A 23,104-nucleotide genomic window follows, 5' to 3' on the forward strand; every position below is an offset into this window, starting at 1 on the left:
CTGTCTGGACATGGTGGCAAGTGTCACAGGAACCCAACCCTTTTCACTGCTTACAAGCCAGCCTGTATTCTCATTGGTTCCCTGCAACCAGGCAGATGCCAAAGTCCCGGAGTCCAGTCTTTCTCCACTGCAATCCACCATCCAAATAATTTCTAGCCAAGGTTTACTGCAATGACAGAACACTGCTCAGCTCCACCTAAAGCCATGCCCTCATCATGTTTCACCCACAGCAGGGCTTAATCATGGGGATCCCCATGATTACGCCTTGTTGTGGGTGAAACATGTTGGGAGCATAGCTTTGAGTAGGAGTGAGCAGTGTTCTGTTATTGCAATAAACCTTGCCTGCAGCTGAATGTCTTCCATGTGCTGCCCATTATTTGTATGGAGGCATTTCATAAAGGTCACAAATGCTAAAAAAGATGCTGTGAACACTTTGTTTCTGTTAAAACACATGAAAGAGACTACAGTTTCTATGTGTGGAGGTTAACTACAGAGTTTAATGAACCCAGTGACAATTACTCTCATTCTGCTGGTGCTTAGATTGTTGTCCAGCAAGTTGGAAAATGTATGTGCATTGTGAGGCTGACTGTATGTTCACATCAACTAAGCAATGTAATACTATCATTTTACAGCAGGCACCCTAAAGTGCCTACGTAATTCTACCTGTACAGTGTCTTCCCACTATGCTGATTGAGCCCCTGAAAAATCAGAACTTTCAGGTATCCTATTATCCCCTTATTGCAGGCACAAATGCCTGAATACCATGTTGCCAAGTCCAACCACTTTGGCATGGGAAGTGAGAGGTGAACTGTCTAGCGTTAGGCACATATGGACTTTTGGGATGTTGGTATTTGCGTACTGGTTCTGGAGGGTTCCAGCAGCATACTGGGAAGGCAATTTGCTTTCTGCAGGTAGAAACAGGCTCATTTGAATTCCTGCTGCAAGACTTCAGTGTTACTTAGTAAGCAATCATTACAGGGTTAGTTTTACGTTTAGGACCCTGCTGATGTACATAACCTTCTTGAAGAAGCAAGGGACAGATTATTTTTATGTATTGGATCGATTTTTGCATTTATAAATCAAACAGCAGGCGGTAAAATTGTTATATTGGGACCAAGTGACAGATTTATCTGGAAATGAAATGGGTAAACCAAGTATATTTTTGCAAGAGCAGTAGCAAATACAATAAACTAGTGACATGCTAAAATAAGAAAAATGATAGAACTGCCCAACAGCCTGTCGCTGCGTACTACGGTGATCTATATAAAAGAGACAAAAGCCATAAAGCATGTGTTCTTTACAGAGCAAAATATACAACGGCATGCGTAAATGAAACAAGAATGGGATTCTGTGACTTTCACTGCAGAGGAATTATTACCAGTTACTACCAACATCAGGAATTATATTCTGTAGCTGAAGTGTACCGTAAAAGCAATTTTAAACCTGCCAAAGTCAGCGCACCCATACGTTTATAATGATCAACTTTGCTAAAAATAAAGAACTTTGTGGACAAATAAATATGTTTAGTGGTGTTACTGATTATGATCTTTAAAGATTGCTGGTTGTAATGTAAAATAGTAAATTAAATGAATGTAATAAGCATTCTGCAGAAGATATATCACTTTGCCCAATAAGGGCAAAGTGACAAGTTTTCTTATAAGAATAAACCCTTTGCCAACTGATACTTACCTTCAATGTGTTTCCCCGGAATCAGGGGTGGACTGACCATTTGGAAACTTGGGCACTGCCCGAGGGCCCGGAGTCAGAAGGGGGCCCCATGAGATGCCCCTGGTACCTTTTTCATAGACTTTTTTGAGTTTGGGCAAGGACACAGGGGCCCCATGATCCCCTATTGCCCGGGGGCCCCATGAGTTGTCAGTTCGCCCCTGCCTGGAATTCTTTTTAATCCTTTGAAGCCCTTGGTAGATACCTCTAATATTGAAGAACATATGACCTTCTTTCAGTATGCATTTTGTGGGCCTGAACAGCCAGTAGCCTGAATGGGCAAAGTCATAGTCTTTTTAAAGCCAAATTCCATTCTAGGAATGCTTCTCAACTTGCTTAATGCTCAAGCACAAAGGAGCCTTTGTCCATATAGTGTAAAACCAAGAGTATTCTGGAGCTCGGGAGGTATAGGTGGCCTGTACAACCTGCTGCCAGATGCCTGTCAAAATCAATGACAGACTAAAATACCCAGCAACTGTACTTTGTTCTCTGTGGCACTCACATAGATCGTATGCCCTGAATTCAGAAATTCTGTCTTTAAGGCCTATATCCCAGAACAAAATCAGCCCTATACGTGAGTACTGCTCAGAACAGCTTACAGGTGTGTACAGTTGCCATGGGTGGAGGGGAGAGAGAAGAGCAGACACATATTCTTGCTGTGACCCTGAAAGTGGCGTGTATGACGTCACTTCCAGGTCACCTTATCGCTTTCTCCGGCTAGAATAGCCAGGGAGGAATGTATTGCAATGTGATCTCCATTGCAATACATTCAGTGGAGCCCAGAGGAGACATGCAGGGTCTTTTAGACCCTGCATGTCTAATGAAAGGGAACCTGTTACCTAAAAATCATCACATTAGGGACGTTTTGTCCCCGATGTGATGTAAAAAAAAAGTTAAGCAAAAAAATAAACTTACACCCAAGCACATAACATCCCCCAGGGGTGGACTGACAACTCATGGGGCCCCCGGGCAATAAGAGATCATGGGGTCCCTGTGTCCTTGCCCACACCTATGAAAAAGCCAATGAAAGGTACCAGGGGCATCTCATGGGGGGTCCCCTACTGACCCCGGGCCCTCGGGCAGTGCCCGAGTACTCGAATGGTCAGTCCACCCCTGCATCCCCCCCTTAAAAAACATTTGAGCCCCCCATCCCCTCATATACGCACATACAAACATAACCGCACGCGTCGGGGCTCCAATGCGTGAAACGCCGATTGCAATACACATATTAAATATTACCACACACGCCTAAATGAGCAATAATTCTAGCATAGGACCTCCTTCATAACACTAAACTAATGACCTGTAGGGGCTTTAGGAGAGTCTCCATTAGAAAATATAGAGTACTGAAGTTTGTCGCCACGGGCGCACACAAATTTAAGGTTTGGCATGTCAGGTATGTATTTACTCAGTGCAACCTCATCTTTTATATTTTATCAACATTTGGGTAATTTGTTTGCCTGCTCTAAAATTCACTTTAGTGTGTTTTTTACTGCAATTTTGCGTTGGAACAATTGGAACAATTGGAAATACCACTATTTTATTTTCTAGTGTGTCTGCTTTCAGAAAATATATAATATCTGTGGGTTTTGTGTAATCTTCAGGCCTAAAATAAATTTTTAAACATATGTGCAAAAAATGCAAAAAAGGCTCTGGCAGCGAAAGGGTTAAACACAGATAAGTGATAGTTATTATGAGACCATGGCATGTAATATTAAAGAATATTTAAACCCTCACCTTGTAAAACAACATATTCAGTTTAAAAGAGAATGAAAGGCAAAACATTTATGTATAGATACAAAAACATTATAAATACCTTTTTCCCTTTTTTATAAGTGATTACATACCCTCTGTTCTCAGCTACATAAGGAGCTCAGGGAGAAGAACCAGCAACACACTGATCTTCCCAATGAATGGCTGTGCAGAGGGGTGTGTCAGCACAAGCCTAATCATTGTATTAGTTCCCAGCAAAGCCAGAAAACTGACCACACTGTTCTCTCCTGCCTTGTGTGGTCAGTTTTTAATAGGAAAGCAGAGGGACGGACAGGAGCACCCGGGATTTCACACAAAGGAAGCAGTACAAAGAGAACAGGATACTTTCATACAAGTACATGGTACAGCAGGCACATATCAGGAATATGAAGTGTTTGGCTTATACAGTATATTCTATAATGGCCATGGAAGAATTAAGAGAAAGCAAGAAAATGGGGTAATCAAAATATAAAGATCACAATAATATATTAATATAAAGAATCTACCATAAAGAAGGATCTTCTAATAAAACTACAAACAGTTTAGAAACAAAGGGGTGTGTGGGAGGTGCAGAGAATTCCCATTGTCTTCCTAAAGCATCAGCTGGGTGTGAAACAATTGCAAATTTATTCAGATTTTCCATATATCACCTCTTTTCTGCACAGTGAACATCACACATTGCTACTTGTGCGGTTGTTGTACAGTGAAATGTAAAGAAATAAAAGATGATTTTTAGGAAGGTTAAATCTTGAGGCCATTCATAAGCTTCCCTTTTGGATATGCATGACACAGAGTTGTTCAAATGCATCACTCTTACAAAGTACTGCTAAATTTAAATGCAATGAGGAGGAAGCAGGGGGGTGGGCAGGGCTAATCCCTGCGGTGTGTGGCTATGGAGAACAGCTCCTTAGACACACACAGCTCAGGAGCGAGCACACACTGTGTGCCTCCATAGAAAAGTGGCTTGCTATGGGGGCACATGAAGAAAAGGAGGAGCCAAGATTGCGTACAGGGGGCAATTTCATTGCACAGAGCAGGTACTGTAAGTATAATGCTTATTATTTTAATTTAAAAAAACTGTACCTTTAGTAACGCTTTAATGTGGCAAAATAATTAGTCAAAAAATGTACCTTAAAGGGTATTAATGGCCAAAATTTTAAATCATATATTAATTTCTTAATTGTATTTTAATTATTTTTAGCCTACTCCTGTTAAGCTAAATGATCTTAAAGTTTGTAAACTTACTTTGTGAAGATACCCACACATTTACTTGAATTCTGTGACACCTTGTGAGTAGGGACTGCTGTGTCACACATTTCACAGAGCCTGTATTCTGAATTACAAAGGTGATTAGAGGAGGAGTTTCAGGAGATGAAGTCAGTACAGGAATCACTGCTTGCAGGCAGCAAGGTAGCAAGGGATAGGTTGTCCTTAGAAATAAAAAGTAAACAGCAGAGGAGAAGCTGCAAAGCATGCAGGGAATCCAGGAAGTTGTGGAAAGAGATGGCCTGCAGATAGGCAGCACTCACAACATGAAAGGAGACTTCTCAAGTAAGCTTATAATGAATATTTAAAAGAACTATTGTTTATATTGTTATTATAGTGCTGATGTTAAAAATGAAAACTATATGCTGTGACTATATATTTCCTTTAAGTACACTGTAAATAACAGAACTCTACTGTGACAGTGCGTAGGCAACCCACGTTCCTTTAGCTCCACAGGAGCGTTGTTCTGGTTTCATCAGAGGCATTTTCTTCCACTCTTTTTTTTTCAGATTCTTCTTTTTAGGTTTTACAGAAAATCAGTGAGAAGGGTATCAGTACACATATACAAACAAAGACTTAAGTACATCCAGCAACCAATAATTAAGCATATAATATATAGTAAGCGTGGTGGTGGAAAGTTGCTAAATTAATTTTCTAAGTCCGGGTCTAAATAATTCTAGCTTCCCATTGACTGTTGGAAAGGGGTACAAGAGAAAGGCGTGCCTAGCATGGAGTGGCACACCCTAGGACAAGTAAACACTTCCAAAACTTGGTTTTGAACCGGTTACGTATATTAGAAAAGGCTAATAAAAAAAGACAGTACTGGAGTAAGCAGAGAGCCAAGAGAAAGAAAAAAGTGAGGTGGGATGGGTGGTGAAAAATAAACCAATGGGGTCATGAATGGCGTCATCAAATGGAAAGTTAAACCCTCAGAAGTTCATTAGTCTTCAAGTAATGTTCCTTGTTTTCTGAACGATCTAATTGTGCTTGACAGAATGTAAAATTACCTAGTAGAACCAGTTTTCCAGAAGCTCTCCTCCTGCTGTATAAGCGAAGAAGTGAGGTCTTCCCTAGTTTGATGATATCTTAACTGGAGGTGGGTCAGCTCAGTTTACTAAAATACATACTTGGGCTGAGTATAGGAGATGTAAAAGATTTCATCTGGGTTTTTTTTTAATCTGAGTAAGACACTGCTGGGTTATCTCCCAAGAGTATAGTAGCAAGTTTAAAAATAATTATTTGGACTGTGTCCCAGAAACCTCAAAGCCATGGACAGATACAGAGACTTGGAACATTGTCCCTTTATGATGACCACATCTCCAGCAGAGGTTGGAGCACTGGGGAAACATTTTATACAGTTTTAAAGACACATGATACCATCTGATGGGGATCTTATACCGTATGCTGTTTCCTGGAATTTTCCCACTCTGGCTGCTAATTATTGGATTATATTAAAGCTTGTTACCCCAACATTTAATATTCCTGATATGTGTCTGTGAGACCGTGTACTTGTATTAAAAAGTATCCTGTTCTCTTTTCATTGTTTCCTTCGCATGAAATACCTGGTGTTCCTACCAGTCCCTCTGCTTTTCTGTTTCAAACTGACCACTCCAGAACAAGGAAGCACATTCATCCAAGAGTGGTTAGCTTTTTCCTTTGCATTCTACTTGGGTACTTGGGAGCACAGCCCGCCTGTACTCCAGTCATCAAACTTATGCTGACACACCCCCTGCACAGCTAATCACTAGAAAGATCAATATATTGCTGTTTCTCTTCCTGACACTCCCCTTTGCTGTCTCTACCCCCAGCTCTCTAAGCCCCTTGTGTAGCTAAGAACAGAGGTCATGTGATCACTTATGGACAAAAAAAAGAAAAAAAGGTATTTAAAAGGTATTTATTTATTAATTATATATACACACACAAATGTTTTGCCTTGCATTTCTATTTTAAACTGGGTTGTTGTAGGGTTCACATACTGTATATATTTACATATATGCATTATATACATTTAATGATGAAATCAGGGTGTGGGGTCTAAGAGGAAGAGTTGCCTGGTGATAGCTTAACTTAATATGGTAGCTGCTAGATAGCATTATGTAGTGAATAATAAAGTGGACAAAACAGCATTTGCAGAATGCCTTCTGTAAGTGTGATATGATATACAGTTAACATTTCTCACAGTTTAAAATATAAGGTTTCTTGAGTCTAGGTCTGCTTTAAGGCTCCATGCACACTAGCATTTTTTTAAGCTCCTAAAAGCTATTATCAGCATTTTCTTCTGCTCCTAGAAGCTAAATAGTGTTATCTTATGTGTCCATGCACACTACTTTAGGCTATTAGCATTTTTTGAGCTTCAGTGTCTAGGAACAGAAATTCAGTGTCTAGGAACATAAATTGTTTGTGGAGAGTTTTTGGAGAGTTTTTCCAGCAGAAAACACTCCTAAACACTGCTAAACGTGACTAAAACGCGCCTAACAGCATTTTAATGGCTTTTTTTCCTCCACATGTACTATGAAAACATTAATAAAACACTGACGCTGCTAAACGCTTCTGAACGCTACTAAAATCGCTATTACCAGCTTTTTTTATCCAGTGTTTTTTTTAGCTTGAAAAAGTGTGCATGGAGCCTAAAGGTGTCCTTTGGCTTCCTCCAAAAGGAGACCCTTCCAGATATAAGAGATGACTTGTTAGACCAGATCACTTTGTTCTATTGCTTTGAGGTCTATGGGTTGTGAAAATCATGCTGTAGTGTTTTTTTTGATTTCCAATTCAGGGTGTTATTTTTTTATGCAGCTTTCCTTGACACATTACGTATTTGTTTTTATCTACCTTCTTTATAGAATCACATGTACATCACCAAGAGAAATGACATATTCTAGGGCAGTGGCCTCCAAACTGTGGCCCAGGGATCAGATGTGGCTTTTTGCTTGCCCCTATCTGGACTTTGGGGCACTATTCCACCAACTGACACCAATGATGGGACACCATTCCTCTCATTGATATAAAAATGGGGTTCTATCCTCCCATTAAAAGAAATGATGGGGTACTGATGCCTGGACATTTTCTGCTCCCACTGGTAACAGTCTGGCTTCCCCCCAAAGACTGAAGGACAGTAAACTGGTACTTTGCTTGGAAGGTTTGGAGACCCCTGTTCTAGGACATCCTTTCTCAGACTTTTTACGATGTCAAAACCCTTGAAATAACTTTCACATATAATGTCCTTAGAGCAGTGTCTTTTTTTCAGTCAAGGCACCCTTTAAAATTTGGTACAATCTTGCACCCCATTCTAAAATGTAAAAAACTAAACTGTTTTACATATCAGAGCAACATTCACACACATAGGAAACCCAGCATGATTTATTCTTCTAAAGCAAATACACCTGTGCACACTGGTACTAACTAGTATTGTAGTGTTTCTCACTCAGCTAATGTAACCCCAGGGCTGAAGGATACGGGCCGGGGAGGGCAAACACTGCGCCCGGTGTCCTCCTAATCAACTGATGACATCACCATTTGTTAGGACACTGGTGGCTAGAAGGTTGTAATGGTGCAAAATGAAACCTGTGGCTTTTTGTAACTAAAAGGCAGGCCTGATTTACCCTCTGGCTTGTATACAATTTTTGTGCAATTTTTAGGCATTTTACCAAAGTACTCCTGAAGAAACCTGAAGGCACACCAGGGTGTCTAGGCACCCTGGTTAAAAAAGGCTGCCTTAGAGGGTTATCACACTCATTGCAGCTCCTCGAATACTGAAGTAATTTCTGTAGATATATAAATATCGATCAAAAGTGCCGTCAGCACTGGGAACCGGAAAGGACGTGACTATACTTTTCGTAGCTATCCAGCTCCTTTGTCAAGCCTTGGAGCTGTGCAGCTCCAAAATGCATAGCCATGTCTCTTCTGGTTCCCAGTGCCGATGTCCCTTCCAGTCGGCTCTGCTCTATGCCAGTCGGCTTCTTGGTTGCTGTTGTCCCTCAACCAGCAGTGGTGCCCCTACAACTCCTGGACCATACTTGCCATCCCTGTGAAATGAGTTACCAACCAGGGATAACCTATTTGTAATATGCACTCCTATTTTACTGCCATATGTGAGTTGGCACTTGTGGTCAGATCCTGGCAGTACTGACGACTATAAAAACTACAATTATTTTGGAAATACAACACTTCACACACATTTTAGCTGTAAATGTAGCTGTTTGCCTTCATTTATACCATTTTTTCCTTATTTCCCCAACCCCTCCCCAGTACATTTTCATTTCCAGTTATAAATTGGATATCAGTGATGCCCGAGTATCTGAGAAAAGCACAGAGCGGAGTGAGGGAACCAGCTGTGGCAAGCTCCATAGTAACATCCTGGCAGTAAAGATCAATCTGAGTCACAACAGGAGAGTACGCTTCTCACATGTAGCAAGCTGATTGTCTGTCTGCAGACATAATAGCATCTACCAAAGCTGAACTTTATTTTCTGTTTGACATGGAGGCAGATCATTATACTTCCCTTTGCATAGTCCCTAATTAGCATCCAGCGGCGTGGGAGTTGCTTGTAAAAAAAAGACCTCATACATTCCATGCCCAGGGCATGGCTCTAACTGAGCCTCTACAGTAGAACAGAACAATCTGCCTGCTGTAGATATTAAATGCAAGAAGCAGACATGAATGAAAAATGTATTCGGTATTGTCTGAGAAGGTATTGATGATTACAGTTTTATTATGTATTGATTATATTTTCAGTATTGTTAACAATAAAGTAAAAAAATGAAAGGTTAACCCTCTCAAATTCTACCCAGTATGTACAGTGGATATAAAAAGTCTACACACCCCTGTTAAAATGTCAGATTTCTGTGTTGTAAAAAAATTAGACAAAGATAAATCATTTCAGAACTTTTTCCACCTTTAATGTAACCTATAAACTGTACAACTTACCGTAGTTGAACAACAGACTGAAATCTTTTAGGTGGAGGGAAGTAAAATAAAAAAAACTGAAATAATATGGTTGCATAAGTGTGCACACCATTGAACTAATACTTTGTTGAAGCACCTTTTGATTTTATTACAGCACTCCTTTTGGGTATGAGTCTATCAGCATGGCACATCTTGATTGACAATTGCCCACTCTTCCTTGCAAAAACACTCCACATCTGTCAGATTGCAAAGGCATCTCCTGTGCGCAGCCCTCTTCAGATCACCCCACAGATTTTCCATCGGATTCAGGTCTGGGCTCTGGCTGGGCCATTGCAAAACTATAATCTTCTTCTGGTGAAGTCATTCCTTTGTTGATTTGGATGTATGCTTTGGGTCGTTGTCATGTTTAAATATTAAGTTCCTCTTCGTGTTCAGCTTTCTAGCAGAAGCCTGAAGGTTTTTGTGCCAATATTGACTGGTATTTTGAACTGTTCATAATTCCCTCTACCTTGACTAAGGCCCCAGTTCCAGGTGAAGAAAAACAGTCCCAAAGCATGATGCTGCCACCACCATGCTTCACTGTGGGTATGGTGTTCTTTTGGTGATGTGCAGTGTTATTTTTGTGCCAAACATATCTTTTGGAATTATGGCCAAAAAATTTCAACCTTGGTTTCATCAGACCATAACACATTTTCCCACATGCTTTTGGGAGACTTCAGATGTGTTTTTGCAAAATTTAGCCAGGCTTGGATGTTTATCTTCGTAAGAAAAGGCTTCCATTTTGCCAATCTACCCCATAGCCCAGACATATGAAGAATACGGGAGATTGTTGTCACATGTACCACACAGCCAGTACTTGCAAGATATTCCTGCAGCTCCTTTAATGTTGCTGTAGGACTCTTGGCAGCCTTCCAGACTGGTTTTCTTCTCGTCTATTCAACAATTTTGGAGGGACGTCCAGTTCTTGATAATGTCACTATTGCGCCATATTTTCTCCACTTGATGATGACTGTCTTCACTGTGTTCCATGGTATATCTAATGTCTTGGAAATTCTTTTGTACCCTTCTCCTGACAATACCTTTTAACAATGAGATCCCTCTGATACTTTGGAAGCTCTCTGCGGACCATGGCTTTTTCTGTAGGATGCGACTAAGATAATGTCAGAAAAGACCAACTAGAACAGCTGAACTTTATTTAGGGCTGTACTTTAAATGATGGCAGGTGTGTACTGACTCCTATTTAACATGATTTTGAATGTGATTGCTTAATTCTGAACACAGCTACATCCCCAGTTATAAGGGTGTCCACACTTATGCAACCACATTATTTTCAGTTTTTCAATTGAGTTGTACAGTTTATAAGTCATTAATTAAAGGTGGTAAAAGTTATGAAATGATTTATCTTTGTCTCATTTTTTTACATCACAGAAACCTGACATTTTAACAAGAGTGTGCAGACTTTTTATATCCACTGTATTTCCTTATTTCAGGTGAATTGTGGCGGTTTGACCCATTATTAGGTTGTTAGTGCTGTCCAGGCCCGTGGTGCTACCATGGCCTTCTAATGCTATTCAGCAAACACTGCAGCTGTGCTAAAAACAGAACATTCACCATGTTCACCTTTATCTAGGTTTTCTGTAATTCTCAAGGGCCAGTATCCTGAGAGCATCTCACTGAGTCACTACATTTACTGATGTTTACTCAGGAACTTGTGACTCCCCTGTGCAAGGGGCCAAAAAGTTTGTGCAAAGACCTGAGTAATGTTGAGTATAGGCAAGTAAAGGTCTGTAAGCATATAAATGAGTATAGATAAGTAAAATTCTTCTTCATTGCCAGCAGGACAGCCAGCAGAAATTTCTGGGCCCCTTACACAGCTTTAGGCCTGGGCCCCACCAGGCCTGACCACCGATATTCCCCAGGTCCCATTGGATGTCCCACTGAATTCTCCCACTGGCCATCCTGAGTCCTTCAGTGCACCCACTCTTACAACTTAATATATCCTCCATCCCATGTGCTCCTCCTCCTCCAGTCCCATCTCCTTCATCCCATGTCCTCCTCCTCCTCCATCCTATGTCCTCCATACCATGTCCTTCTCCATCCTATGTCCTTCTCCTCCAGTTCCTTCCCCCCATCCCATGTCCATCTCTTCTAGTCTTATCTCTCCTATCCAAGTTCCTCCTCTTCCAGTCTCATCTCCTCCATTCTACATCCTCCTCCTCCTCTATTCCATGTCCTCCTCCTCTATTATTTTCTCCTCCTCCAGTCCTATATCCTCCTCCTCCAATCCCATCTCCACCTTCCCACATTCTCCTCCTCCATCCCATGTCCTCCTCCTCTTCCAGTCCCTTCCTACCATCCCATTTCCTCCTCTTCCAGTCTCATCTCCCCTGCCAGTCACATGGGGCACACACAGGAGGGAGTCTAATATAGACAGGGCAGGGAAGGGGATTGGTTTGATGGGGCAGGGATTAATTACAGTAACGATGCCCTATGTGTCTCTCCCTCGAGCAGCTGAAAGCTGGAGGGAGGGAGAGGAATAGAAACTGGTTTTCAGCTGCTGCAGACAGCCGCACAGAGCATTTTTACTGTAATTAACCTCCATCCTGCTGAACTGATTCAATCCATGTCCTGGCCCCCTGTGTGCCCTCGTTTCCTACAGGGGTGTCAAACTGACGGCCCTTGAGCTATTGTGGAACTGCAAGTACTGTGCTTGTGGGATTCATGCTTGTAACTGTCAGCCTTGCAATGCCTCATGGGATTTGTAGTTTGCAACAGCTGGAGGGCTGCCAGTTTGACACCTGTGCCCAAGCTTATTGTGTGTCATTGGAACCTTGTTGACGTGAAGTAGATAGCTAATGGGTTTCATCCCTAAATCTGCTGATGTTGGCTGAGAAGATGATCTATGGACATCAGACCAAAAAGGACATAGTAATGAGCAGTGCAAGAAAATATGATGTAGCGTCCATCATATTGTTTTCAGCAGCTTTTTCACTGTTTGAACTTTATTCCTTAAAAACTGTATTTATGACTTTGCACTTTAGTTTCCTAAAATGATATTACACAATCCCAGCAAGCAAGGGATTCATCCTCTTTAGAAAGACAAAATTGCACATCATTCTAGACATTTTGACTGTCAAATAAACTAGATATGGCATGTATATTTATCTAAGAGCTTCTCTAGAGAGATAAAGAATCACAAAAGGCTTGGTGCAAGATAATTTATTTCTAAAAGAAAACCACAAAATACAGAAATATTATAGATCCATACTGGTTGAAAGTGCAACAGATAGAAAATTATCCAAATGACTAATTATTTTCCATAAAACCCATTATGCAGTTCAGCGACTAGTACTGTATAATGGCAGCCATGAAAACTCATACATAGTATGAACATCTATGAATAGAGGCTGCAAGTAATGTTAATGTTTTCCTTTATGCTTCTGTCCTGAAATATATTTTTAAAAATTAAAAGAAAAAACATTTTTGTTATATTCTGAAAGGTATAAATGTGGTTTAGGCAATGTGATCATTTAATAATGTTGTCATATTTTGTTTTTTTTCAGTGCACAGAAGCCAAAAAACATTGCTGGTACTTTGAAGGTTTATATCCATCATATTACATGTAAGTAATAATATGTTTTTGTTGTTTCCTAGTGTTTATAAAAAGGATGTTAACAAGTTTAAAATGTCACTGCTACTACTAAGTTTTTTTTGTCCTTATGCATCTTTCAACTTTGAATTACTATACAGGGTGAGCAACTGCGTCCTGCCAGCTGTTGCAGAACTACTAGTCCCATCATGCCTCTGCCTGTGTCAGTTTTGCAATGCCTCATGGGACATGTAGTTTAACAACAGCTAAAGGGCCACGGTAAGTATTTTATGATTTACCAATCAAAAGCTTCAGCTCCATTAGCCGATTCCAGCTTCCTATGTGTATCAATGATGCTGACACTTCACATGTATACAATAATTCAATAAACAGTGGCGCGCAATAGACAATCCAATAAATAAAGTGCAATTTGCAGTGTTACGTGACAATATGTAAAGTGCATAAAGCCATTCCAATATGAGCATGAGCTATAAATAACTCATAAATTAGAAGTAATCCTTGTATACGATATCTTCAATACACAGTGACTTTAAATCTTGTGCAAATCCATATTCATTTTTTCCATGTGCAAAAACACACTTTTTGTGCTCCTCCACCACTGTCATACATATATACTCTCACCTCCTTATATGACCTACAAGTATTAGGTCAAATAACGCTTTCTCTTTAACCTGGGTAGGTACAGGCTCTTTGTAACTTCCCTCTCCGCCACATTCAGCTCCAGAGGGTTCCTCCTAGTTCTTATCCATCATATCCTCCGCCATGTAGAAAAAGAACGTCAAGCCGCAATACTGGAAGTTTACGAGCTCAACCTAGTGTAGCATTTAGGTTTGCCAATATTTATTACAAAGAAAAGAAGTGCACTCACATTAAAATGTGTCCTGCTGGGACACTACAGTAAAAAAACCTTTTGTCTAACACTGGATACTGATGGTTCACAAAATGGCAGCACGTAAACTTCCAGTATTGCGGCTTGACGTTCTTTTTCTACATGGCGGAGGATATGATGGATAAGAACTAGGAGGAACCCAATGGAGCTGAACGTGGAGGAGAGGGAAGTTACAAAGAGCCTGTACCTACCCAGATTAAAGTGAAAGTGTTATTTGACCTAATACTTGTAGGTCATATAAGGAGGTGAGAGTATATATGTATGACAGTGGTGGAGGAGCACAAAAAGGGTGTTTTTGCACATGGAAGAAATGAATATGGATTTGCAAAAAATGTAAAGTCACTGTATATTGAAGATATCGTATACAAGGATTACTTCTAATTTATGAGTTATTTATAGCTGATGCACATATTGGAATGGCTTTATGCTCTTTACATATTGTCACATAACACTGCAAATTGCACTCTATTTATTGGATTGTCTATTGCACGGCACTATTTATTGAATTATTTTTATGATTTCATCTCAAAGTGTTTTTTTTCTTGCTGTAATAATCCAGCGTTTTGTAAAAAGGGGGCTGTCACATAGGTGGATCATGTATTTTAGTGTTTTTTCCAGCACGTACGGCAAAAACAGATCCTTTTTGTAAATGCGATCTTGGCTATATGCACTTTTGTTTCAAACTTTTTATAAGAAACAAGGTCACACATACAGCAGTAGAGGTTGGCAAATAAATGTTAGGGCTCGTTCACACTTGACTTTATTTCTAACTCTTGCCAAACGCCCCTAGAGCATTTGACAAGCGTTAGACAGGCGTTTGTGAAGCGTTTTTAACGCTCCGCAAGCGCTCCAAAAACGCCATATGCGCAGTTTTGCGGCGGTTGGTAGGTGTTTGCCAAGCGATAAAACTGCACCACAAACGCCTATAATGAAGTTTATATGGTATAAACGCTCCGCAAATGCCATCGCAACCGTGTCGCAACTGTACTGAAAACGCCGGCCAGGCGTTTGCGGAGCAGCACCATAGACTTGAATGGGAGACTTCAACTCCTCCTGACTTGACCAGAGGCGTCTGTTTTGCCATGACGCTAACGCTTCCGTGTGAACAGCACTGTGTGCTGCCATGTGCAGAATTTTCAGAGGTGTTTAAGAAGCGTTAAAACCGCTTCCCAAACGCCTGTCTGATGCCTGCTGACAGAGCTAGTGTGAACGTAGCTTTACATCAGGTTTTCTAAACGCGTGTTCAGTCCGATCTTTTGTATTTCCAGGCTCTTTAGAACAATATGAAGTCCACTTTATCATAACAGAAAATGGTAATCATACAATCTTACATTCACTTTTACTTGTTAAACTGAAAGTATCTGGTATAATTTTCTAAGTCTTTGCTCATCAATTACAGTTGTGACCAAAATTATTCAACCCCCAATGCTGTAAAGGGGTTTAGGGACTATAGTGTACATTTGGAATTGTATTCAGAATCAAATCCTACAAGGACGTTGTAACTACCCAAATGCAACTAAAATGACATCAATTGTTTATGTAATACAGTAGTAAATGGTTCTTATGTGGTTTCTTCATTGCCACAATTATTCAACCCCTTAAAGACTACCACTCTGAAGAACAGAGGTTCATACAGGTGCTTTCCATCAGGTATTGAAAACACCTGTGGATGTCACCGAGCAGCAATCAAGCATAATAAGCACCAATTAGGCAGCTTTAAAATGACTGTGATACTCAGCTCCTTCTAGACATTTACTGGTGTGGTTACAAACATGGTGAAGGCAAGAGAATGGTCCAGGAAGACAAGAGAAGAGGTGATTTCTCTTCACAGGAAGGGCAATGGCTATAAGAAGATTGCAAAGATGTTAAACATACCAAGAGACACCTTAGGAAGCATCATTCGCAAATTCAAGGCAAAGGGCACTGTTGAAACGCTACCTGGTCGTGGCAGAAAGAAGATGCTGACTTCGACTGCTGTGCGCTACCTGAAGCGTAGAGTGGAGAGAAGTCCCCGTGTGACTGCTGAGGAACTGAGAAAAGATTTGTCAGATGTGGGTACAGAAGTTTCAGCCCAGACAATAAGACGCACACTGCGTAATGAAGGCCTCCGTGCCAGAACTCCCAGGCGTACCCCCTTGCTGTCTCCAAAGAATAAGAAGAGTCGACTGCAGTATGCCAAAAGCCATGTGGACAAACCACAAAAGTTGTGGGATAGTGTTCTGTGGACTGATGAAACAAAATTAGAACTGTTTGGGCCCATGGATCAACGCTATGTTTGGAGGAGGAAGAACAAGGCCTATGATGAAAAGAACACCTTGCCTACTGTGAAGCATGGTGGAGGGTCAATCATGCTTTGGGGCTGTTTTGCTTCTGCAGGTACAGGGAAGCTTCAGCGTGTGCAAGGTACCATGAATTCTCTTCAGTACCAGGAGATATTGGATGGAAACGTGATGCAGTCCGTCACACACCTGAGGCTTGGGAGACGTTGGACCTTTCAACAGGACAATGATCCCAAGCATACCTCCAAGTCCACTAGAGCATGGTTGCAGAGGAAAGGCTGGAACATTTTGGAGTGGCCATCGCAGTCACCAGACTTAAATCCGATTGAGAACCTCTGGTGGGACTTAAAGAAAGCAGTTGCAGTGCGCAAGCCTAAGAATGTGACTGAACTGGAGGCCTTTGCCCATGAAGAATGGGCGAAGATACCCGTAGATCGCTGCAAGACACTTGTGTCAAGCTATGCTTCACGTTTAAAAGCTGTTATAACTGTAAAAGGATGCTGTACTAAGTACTAAGATTGAATGTCACTTGGGGGTTGAATAAAACTGATAATGCTGTGAGCACAGAAAAGACATTTGTGGTTATTTCATTATAACTGTTATGTTATATTTGTCTGACCTACAAGTGCCTCTTTAATGTAAATGTAAGCAAGATGACTGAATGATCAAAAGCAATGTCAAACTGGCCAAAACACTCAATTTCAGTGGGGGTTGAATAATTTTGGTCACAACTGTATATTCAGACCGTGTGACTTTGTAGAAGTATGGTTGCTGAGCTGGCACTATTATTCTACTTTTATCCTCTCTTTCTCTGTAGACTGTTTCCCTGACTGTTTGGCAGGTTATCGAGCTTCTGTTTTTGGTTGGCTGCATTCCTGAGCATCAGAAATGTGAAAAAGCGGACATTATGAATGTTATTATGTGTTTCATGAAGCATATTGTAGTTGTTATATGAAGGAGACATTGGGGTTAATTTACCAAAGGAGAATGTTGCCTTTGAAAATTGAATGTTTACTAAACTAAAAGAATTACATATTTTAAGCTGTGCTCACTTTGAATACCCATGCATGTGCAAGAAAAAAAACATTCTTGCACAAGAAAACTATTTACTAAACTAATTGAATTTTCACTTTTAAAGTAAAGCAACCACATTTTAAATGGTTGTGAAATTGGACATACAGTATAATCTGATAAAGGGTGAATATGTCTGTATGTTGAAGATAGAATCGCTTTACTTACACTGAAACTTTTTGAATAATAATAATAATTTAGACATGTTCCTTAAACACAGCTCATATATACATTGTGTTTATTACTTGAAATGCAACCAAACTGCTGAACATGTAGTACATACAATTGTACAAACAGCCAGGTACTAATTTGCCAGAAGACACTCAGTGAAATAATTTATTTTGAACCACTTGCAGATCACCCATCTGCAATGTACTGCAGAAGGCAGCCTGTACAGACACAGCAATGTACCTGTATGTTGCCGCCTATGTCCAGGTACAGGTGCATCAGCAGGTCCTGACCAATGATTCATGGCTGGGACCTGCTGATCATCTGTGTCCAATCACAGCCCAGAGCCCTGTGTTGACAATCAACACAGGGCTCTTTACAAAGGGAACAATCTCTGTTTCTTCTCCCTGCAAAGCAGGGAGAAAAAACAAAGAGATATGTAGTAAGAAAAACAGCAGGCATTACACACATTAACACTTAGGCACCCACTTAACCCCTTGATTACCCCAGTGTCATTAGTTTTGTTACAGTGTATAGTATTATCACTGATCACTGGATTAGTGTCACTGGAGATGTCAGTGACATTTAGTCAGTTTCCCTCCAGCGTCAGTTTGTGTCAGACTGTCACTATCACAGTCCCACTATAGATAGCGTATCACTGCAATTACTAGTATGAAAAAAAAATTCCAATATATATGCCATCATGCAAACCAATCAATATACACTTATTGGATTTTTTTTTTTTACCAAAGACATGTAGCAGCATACATTTTGGCCTAAAACTATAAAGAATTTTTTTTTTGTTATGTTTTATAGGAGAAAGTAAAAAATATATTTTTTTTAGAAATGTTTGATCTTTTTTTGTTTATATAATAAAAAACCCAGTAGTGATCAAATACCACCAAAAGAAATCTCTATCTGTGTGAAAACAATTATATAAACTTCATTTGGTTGCAGTGTTGCATGACTGAGCAATTACTAGTTAAAGTAGCACAGTGCTAAAAAGGCAAAAAAAATGGCTTGGTCATGATGGGATAAAACCTTCCTGAGCTCAAATAGTTAATATATTTTAGATGATCGTATTGGTTTAATGTAGAAAATCGTATCAGTATAATTATCAGTTAAAGTGACCCTGTTGCTAGGATCACAAACTGCAAGCAGCACACACCCCCCCTCCCATGTAAAGAGACCATTCTTTGCTGAGATATGAGCACCACTGCTGTCCAATGCTTCTGGATTTGTACAACAGTGTGTTTCCGCTGGGCACTGTGTTTTTTTTTTTGCTGGCTACAGCAAAAAAACTACAGCACACTAGGAGTATGGCCCTATTCAAGTATAGGGGAGTTAGGCCCTTCCCACATGTAGCAAACTCTGCTCCGATCAGCAGGGGATCCGCTCAGAGATCCTCTGCTCCGATCAGCAGGGGATCCGCTCAGAGATCCTCTGCTGATCAGAGCAGAGGGTGGAGACGATAGGTACATTAGAACAGAGTGGGCTCTGTCCGTGTCTGCTCTGCATAAACTGAGCGGACACAGACAGAGCCCACTCTGCTCTAGGGTTCGATCCACCTATGCAGAGGAAGACAGATCCCCTTCTGTTTGTTGTTAGCAAACTGAATCGGATCAGAGGTAGGCGGGTATAAATGGACACAAGTCTGTTTACATCCACCAGTCTATAGAGATAAATGGGGAGTCCTATCAAGTCCACCTGAAAAACTAACAGAATGGTTGTGTGATCAAGGCTTTACTGTGCAGGAGAAGATTTCTAAAGCTGAGTGTGGACTAGGTTAGATGTTGTGTGTTGCAATGACATTGCCTATATAAATGGAACCCCAGTGCACTATACATTAGTGGCCAATGCATCGCACGCAGCAGCATACCACTACCTATGAATTGTGTTTGTCTGTGAATAAAAAAGTTATGTGTGTTTTCTGGTCATCTGTGGTGCGTTGGCAGTCAATTCATAATGAATCAGCTGCCTTAATGCAGTGCAGATTAACACAGTGAAGTGGACTTCATAAATCTAAATGGGCTTTTAAGTTCCACCTACTGGGTGGATATGAGAATAAAGAATATAAGCATTATTATATATTTATTGACTAAAAAAGAGACATTTTCTTTTTTAGTGCTATAATATATAGGAAGTCTTGTTAATGGTAAAATATGGCTTGCAGTGTGATTTGTCTCCCCTATTATAGGGAGGTAGGAGGGTGTAATACACTTTCTGGCCACTTGAAGGCATCAAACTCATATGTGGATTGTATTGAATTGCAGACCATGCATCAGGACATTGGAGCCGTTCTGATGTTTGGACAGTTATTTACGTCATGATGCAGGTTTACATCATGGAGCAAAATGACGTCATGACGCATGTATGACATCACACGTGGATGGGAGATGAGAGTTATTTACGTCATGGCGCAGGTTTACATCATGGCGCACGTATTACATCACATGTAGACAGGAGATGATATAGCCATGCCCCCACCCCATATTATAAATAGATCTGCACTACAAGCAGCCTCCATTTTCCATGTTCTCTATGCACTGTACTGTACACTAAACTCCTGTTTTAACGCATACTGTTAGACAGGTTAATTCGGTTTGTTTGCAGGCTGGCTGGCTCTGAATTTTTCTTTTTTGTTGTTTGACTGTACTGTACAACCCTGATGAAGCTTTGCTTTTAGGTGAAACATGCTGGGTTAAGGGATTTTTTGTGGTTTTAATTCTTTTTCTCTATTGTGCAATATGGTCACTTAGATTTATTGGGGAAATGCGGATTTAGTTGTAGGAGGAAAAGGGAGATTTCTGCGGACCGGTGGGGATAGTGGATTGATAGGAGTGTATTCTTTTTCCAGGCTTGAAGGATACTGTGGAATATTCGATTTCGAGGGGCATTTGAGCCTTTAATCACCACAGTAACCCTTTAATATTAATCCATAGCTTTGGGATGTGTTAAGTGGCCAGGATACAGACCCTACCCTTATACACATCTCCACTCAGAAAGATTGACCAACAGCAGCTAAAGACATAATTGCTGTCTGGTTATTATCTCCCTATAATGAGGGCAGTTGTAAATGTGTTCCGTCATTTTGTATTTTTGCACTAATTCCGCATTGCCCTTTAAGGTTACATACCTGGCATTGTTATGACTGCCTTTCATTTTCTACATTATCGATTTTCCACAGTTATGAATAAAAATTTAAGTTTTAGGTTATAGTGGGTTTGGTGCGTGGGTATAGCACACCCTTACTGACGTTTCTCTATAATATATACCAAGCCACAATAAATTCCCTTGAATAACCCTCACTGTCCATAAATTGTGAATACTCAGAGAACTAGCTATTTAAAGTTTAGATTTAAGGCTGGTTCATACCATAGAAATTCAGTCCGGATGCGTCCCGAATGTATTTCTGTATTTGACACGTTTTTGATGCGTTCCAGTTCATTTTCCCCCTCTCTTTTTCTTCAACTTAAAGACACGTGCGTTTCAGTGTGTTTTTGGTGCGTTCCGGTGCATTTTGGTGCGTTTTTTATGCATTTTACTGTGTTCCAGTACAGTTCAGAGCAGAAAAAATGCAGCATGTTCTACTTTTTTTCTGGAACTGGAACACACTGGAACTGACTGCACTGGTGTGAACCAGGGGTGGACTGACCATTGGGGAACTCGAGCATTGCCCGAGGGCCTGGGGTCAGTAGGGGGCCCCATGAGATGTCCCTGGTACCTTTCATAGGCTTTTTTGAGTGTGGGCGAGGACACAGGGGCCCCATGATCCCCTATTGGCCGGGGGCCCCATGAGTTGTCAGTCCGCCCCTGGTGTGAACTATGTCATTGGAGACCATGTCACCTCCTATCAATGTGTTTTTGATGCAGAAAAAAACACACTGGACTGCATGTGGTGTGAACTGGCCCTTAGTGATACATGTGCAAACTGCAAAAGTCATAATAAGGTGTACACCTTAGCTATAATTGCTTCAGCTGTTTAATGCAATCTCTCTGGTAACACCACCTGCAAGTAGTTACTATCAATTAATTTCTACACACAATGGAGTGTAGAAATGGGGGTTACACCCCGGTCACACTGATTCGACTTTTAAATTTTTCGACTTCCAGTAAAGTCGCACTATTCAAGGTCGGATGGTATTCCGACTTTAGGTGCGACTTGCAAGACATCTGCAGCTTGCAAGACACAAATGTTTATGAAAATTGCACCTAAAGTACGCGCATCGATATGACCGCTGTAATTGCGGACAATAGGGTGCGACTTGCCATGCGATTTTCAAGTCACATGGCATGGCAAATCGCATGGCAAGTAACAGCTGGTGTGGCCAGGGTCTTACGCCGGCCATACATGGATCAAAATGTGTCCGGTTCAGCAGGGTCTGGCTAAATTTCGATCCATATAAAGACCAGTGTCTTTATATGGAAGTCAATCTACTGATTGAATTGTCCTGCTTGATCAGCTCTGCAGGCTATATCCTGCAAAGCTGACCTGTGTATTCTGATGGCAGGGAACTTTCCCCACTGTTAAAATACAATAGCTGCTCAGCAGGGAGGATTCTCCTAACCATATTATGTAAATGGAGGAACCAAGACCGTTTTTTTCATTGAAAGGAAAAATCTGACTCATCTATGGGCAGTATTAAAGCAGAGACCCTGGAGAAAAAAATGGTGACTGCTGGAGATTTTTTATGTAAGACAATATTTGCATAGCCAGTTACTAAACACAAATTTTTAGGAAAAAATACATTAAAAAGAATTTTAGGACACACATACACAATCTAATACCAGTTGCTGTAATGTATCCTACAATCATGTTTTTATTTGTGTAGGGGTGGAATGCAAAGTGCTTTTACATTTGTTTATTATTTTTATTATTTTTTCAATTGAAATAATGATACCAAACGTAAGGCTGCAGCTTGTTATGAACACTTGCTGACAGGACATTTTTCTACGTTTGGCGGTCAGCAAGTGGTTAGGAAGTAACCATGAAGCAGCAAAAATAGAAAAGAATTTTGTGCTGATACAGGATATACAGTGTAGCCGCAGTATGCCTGATTCATCCATGCTGGAAGAATTTGACGTAGGACTGGATTTTCCAATCATTATGTGGATACCAGCCAGAGCTTTAAAGAGCTATGCTGAACATTGATGAGATTTAAAATGAATATTTAATCAGATTCACTATATGCCTTTTCTGTGTAATATAGAATGCAGCATGCATAATGCAAATGGGGATTTAAAAAATGGATTGCTTTGTTACAGCACTGTGCATGGTTTTCACATTTTCTCAGACCACATCCATCAGTGCTAAACTGTGTAGCAAAGAGAAGACTGGCTAAGGAGTGAACACACATTTTAAAACCAGCCACCCCATTTCTCATTTCATTAAATGAAAGAGGGGCCTAAGGACCGGTTCACACCATATAAATGCAGTCCGCA

The 23,104-nt window shown here is 40.6% G+C and overlaps 1 protein-coding gene across 1 annotated transcript in view; it reads left to right on the forward strand.

Moving 5' to 3' along the window:
- VOPP1 (VOPP1 WW domain binding protein) overlaps positions 1–23,104 on the forward strand; it is a 154,491-nt gene that overhangs the window by 97,571 nt on the left and 33,816 nt on the right. The window contains exon 2 of the mRNA XM_089687260.1: positions 13,209–13,267. Within this exon, the coding sequence (XP_089543386.1) occupies positions 13,209–13,267 (59 nt within the window). The remainder of the gene's footprint in view (positions 1–13,208; positions 13,268–23,104) is intronic.

The sequence above is a fragment of the Staurois parvus genome, unplaced genomic scaffold (assembly GCF_062004578.1).
Source record: "Staurois parvus isolate SC_StPar_1 unplaced genomic scaffold, SC_StPar_1.0 ptg000020l, whole genome shotgun sequence".
Taxonomy (NCBI): Eukaryota; Metazoa; Chordata; class Amphibia; order Anura; family Ranidae; genus Staurois; species Staurois parvus.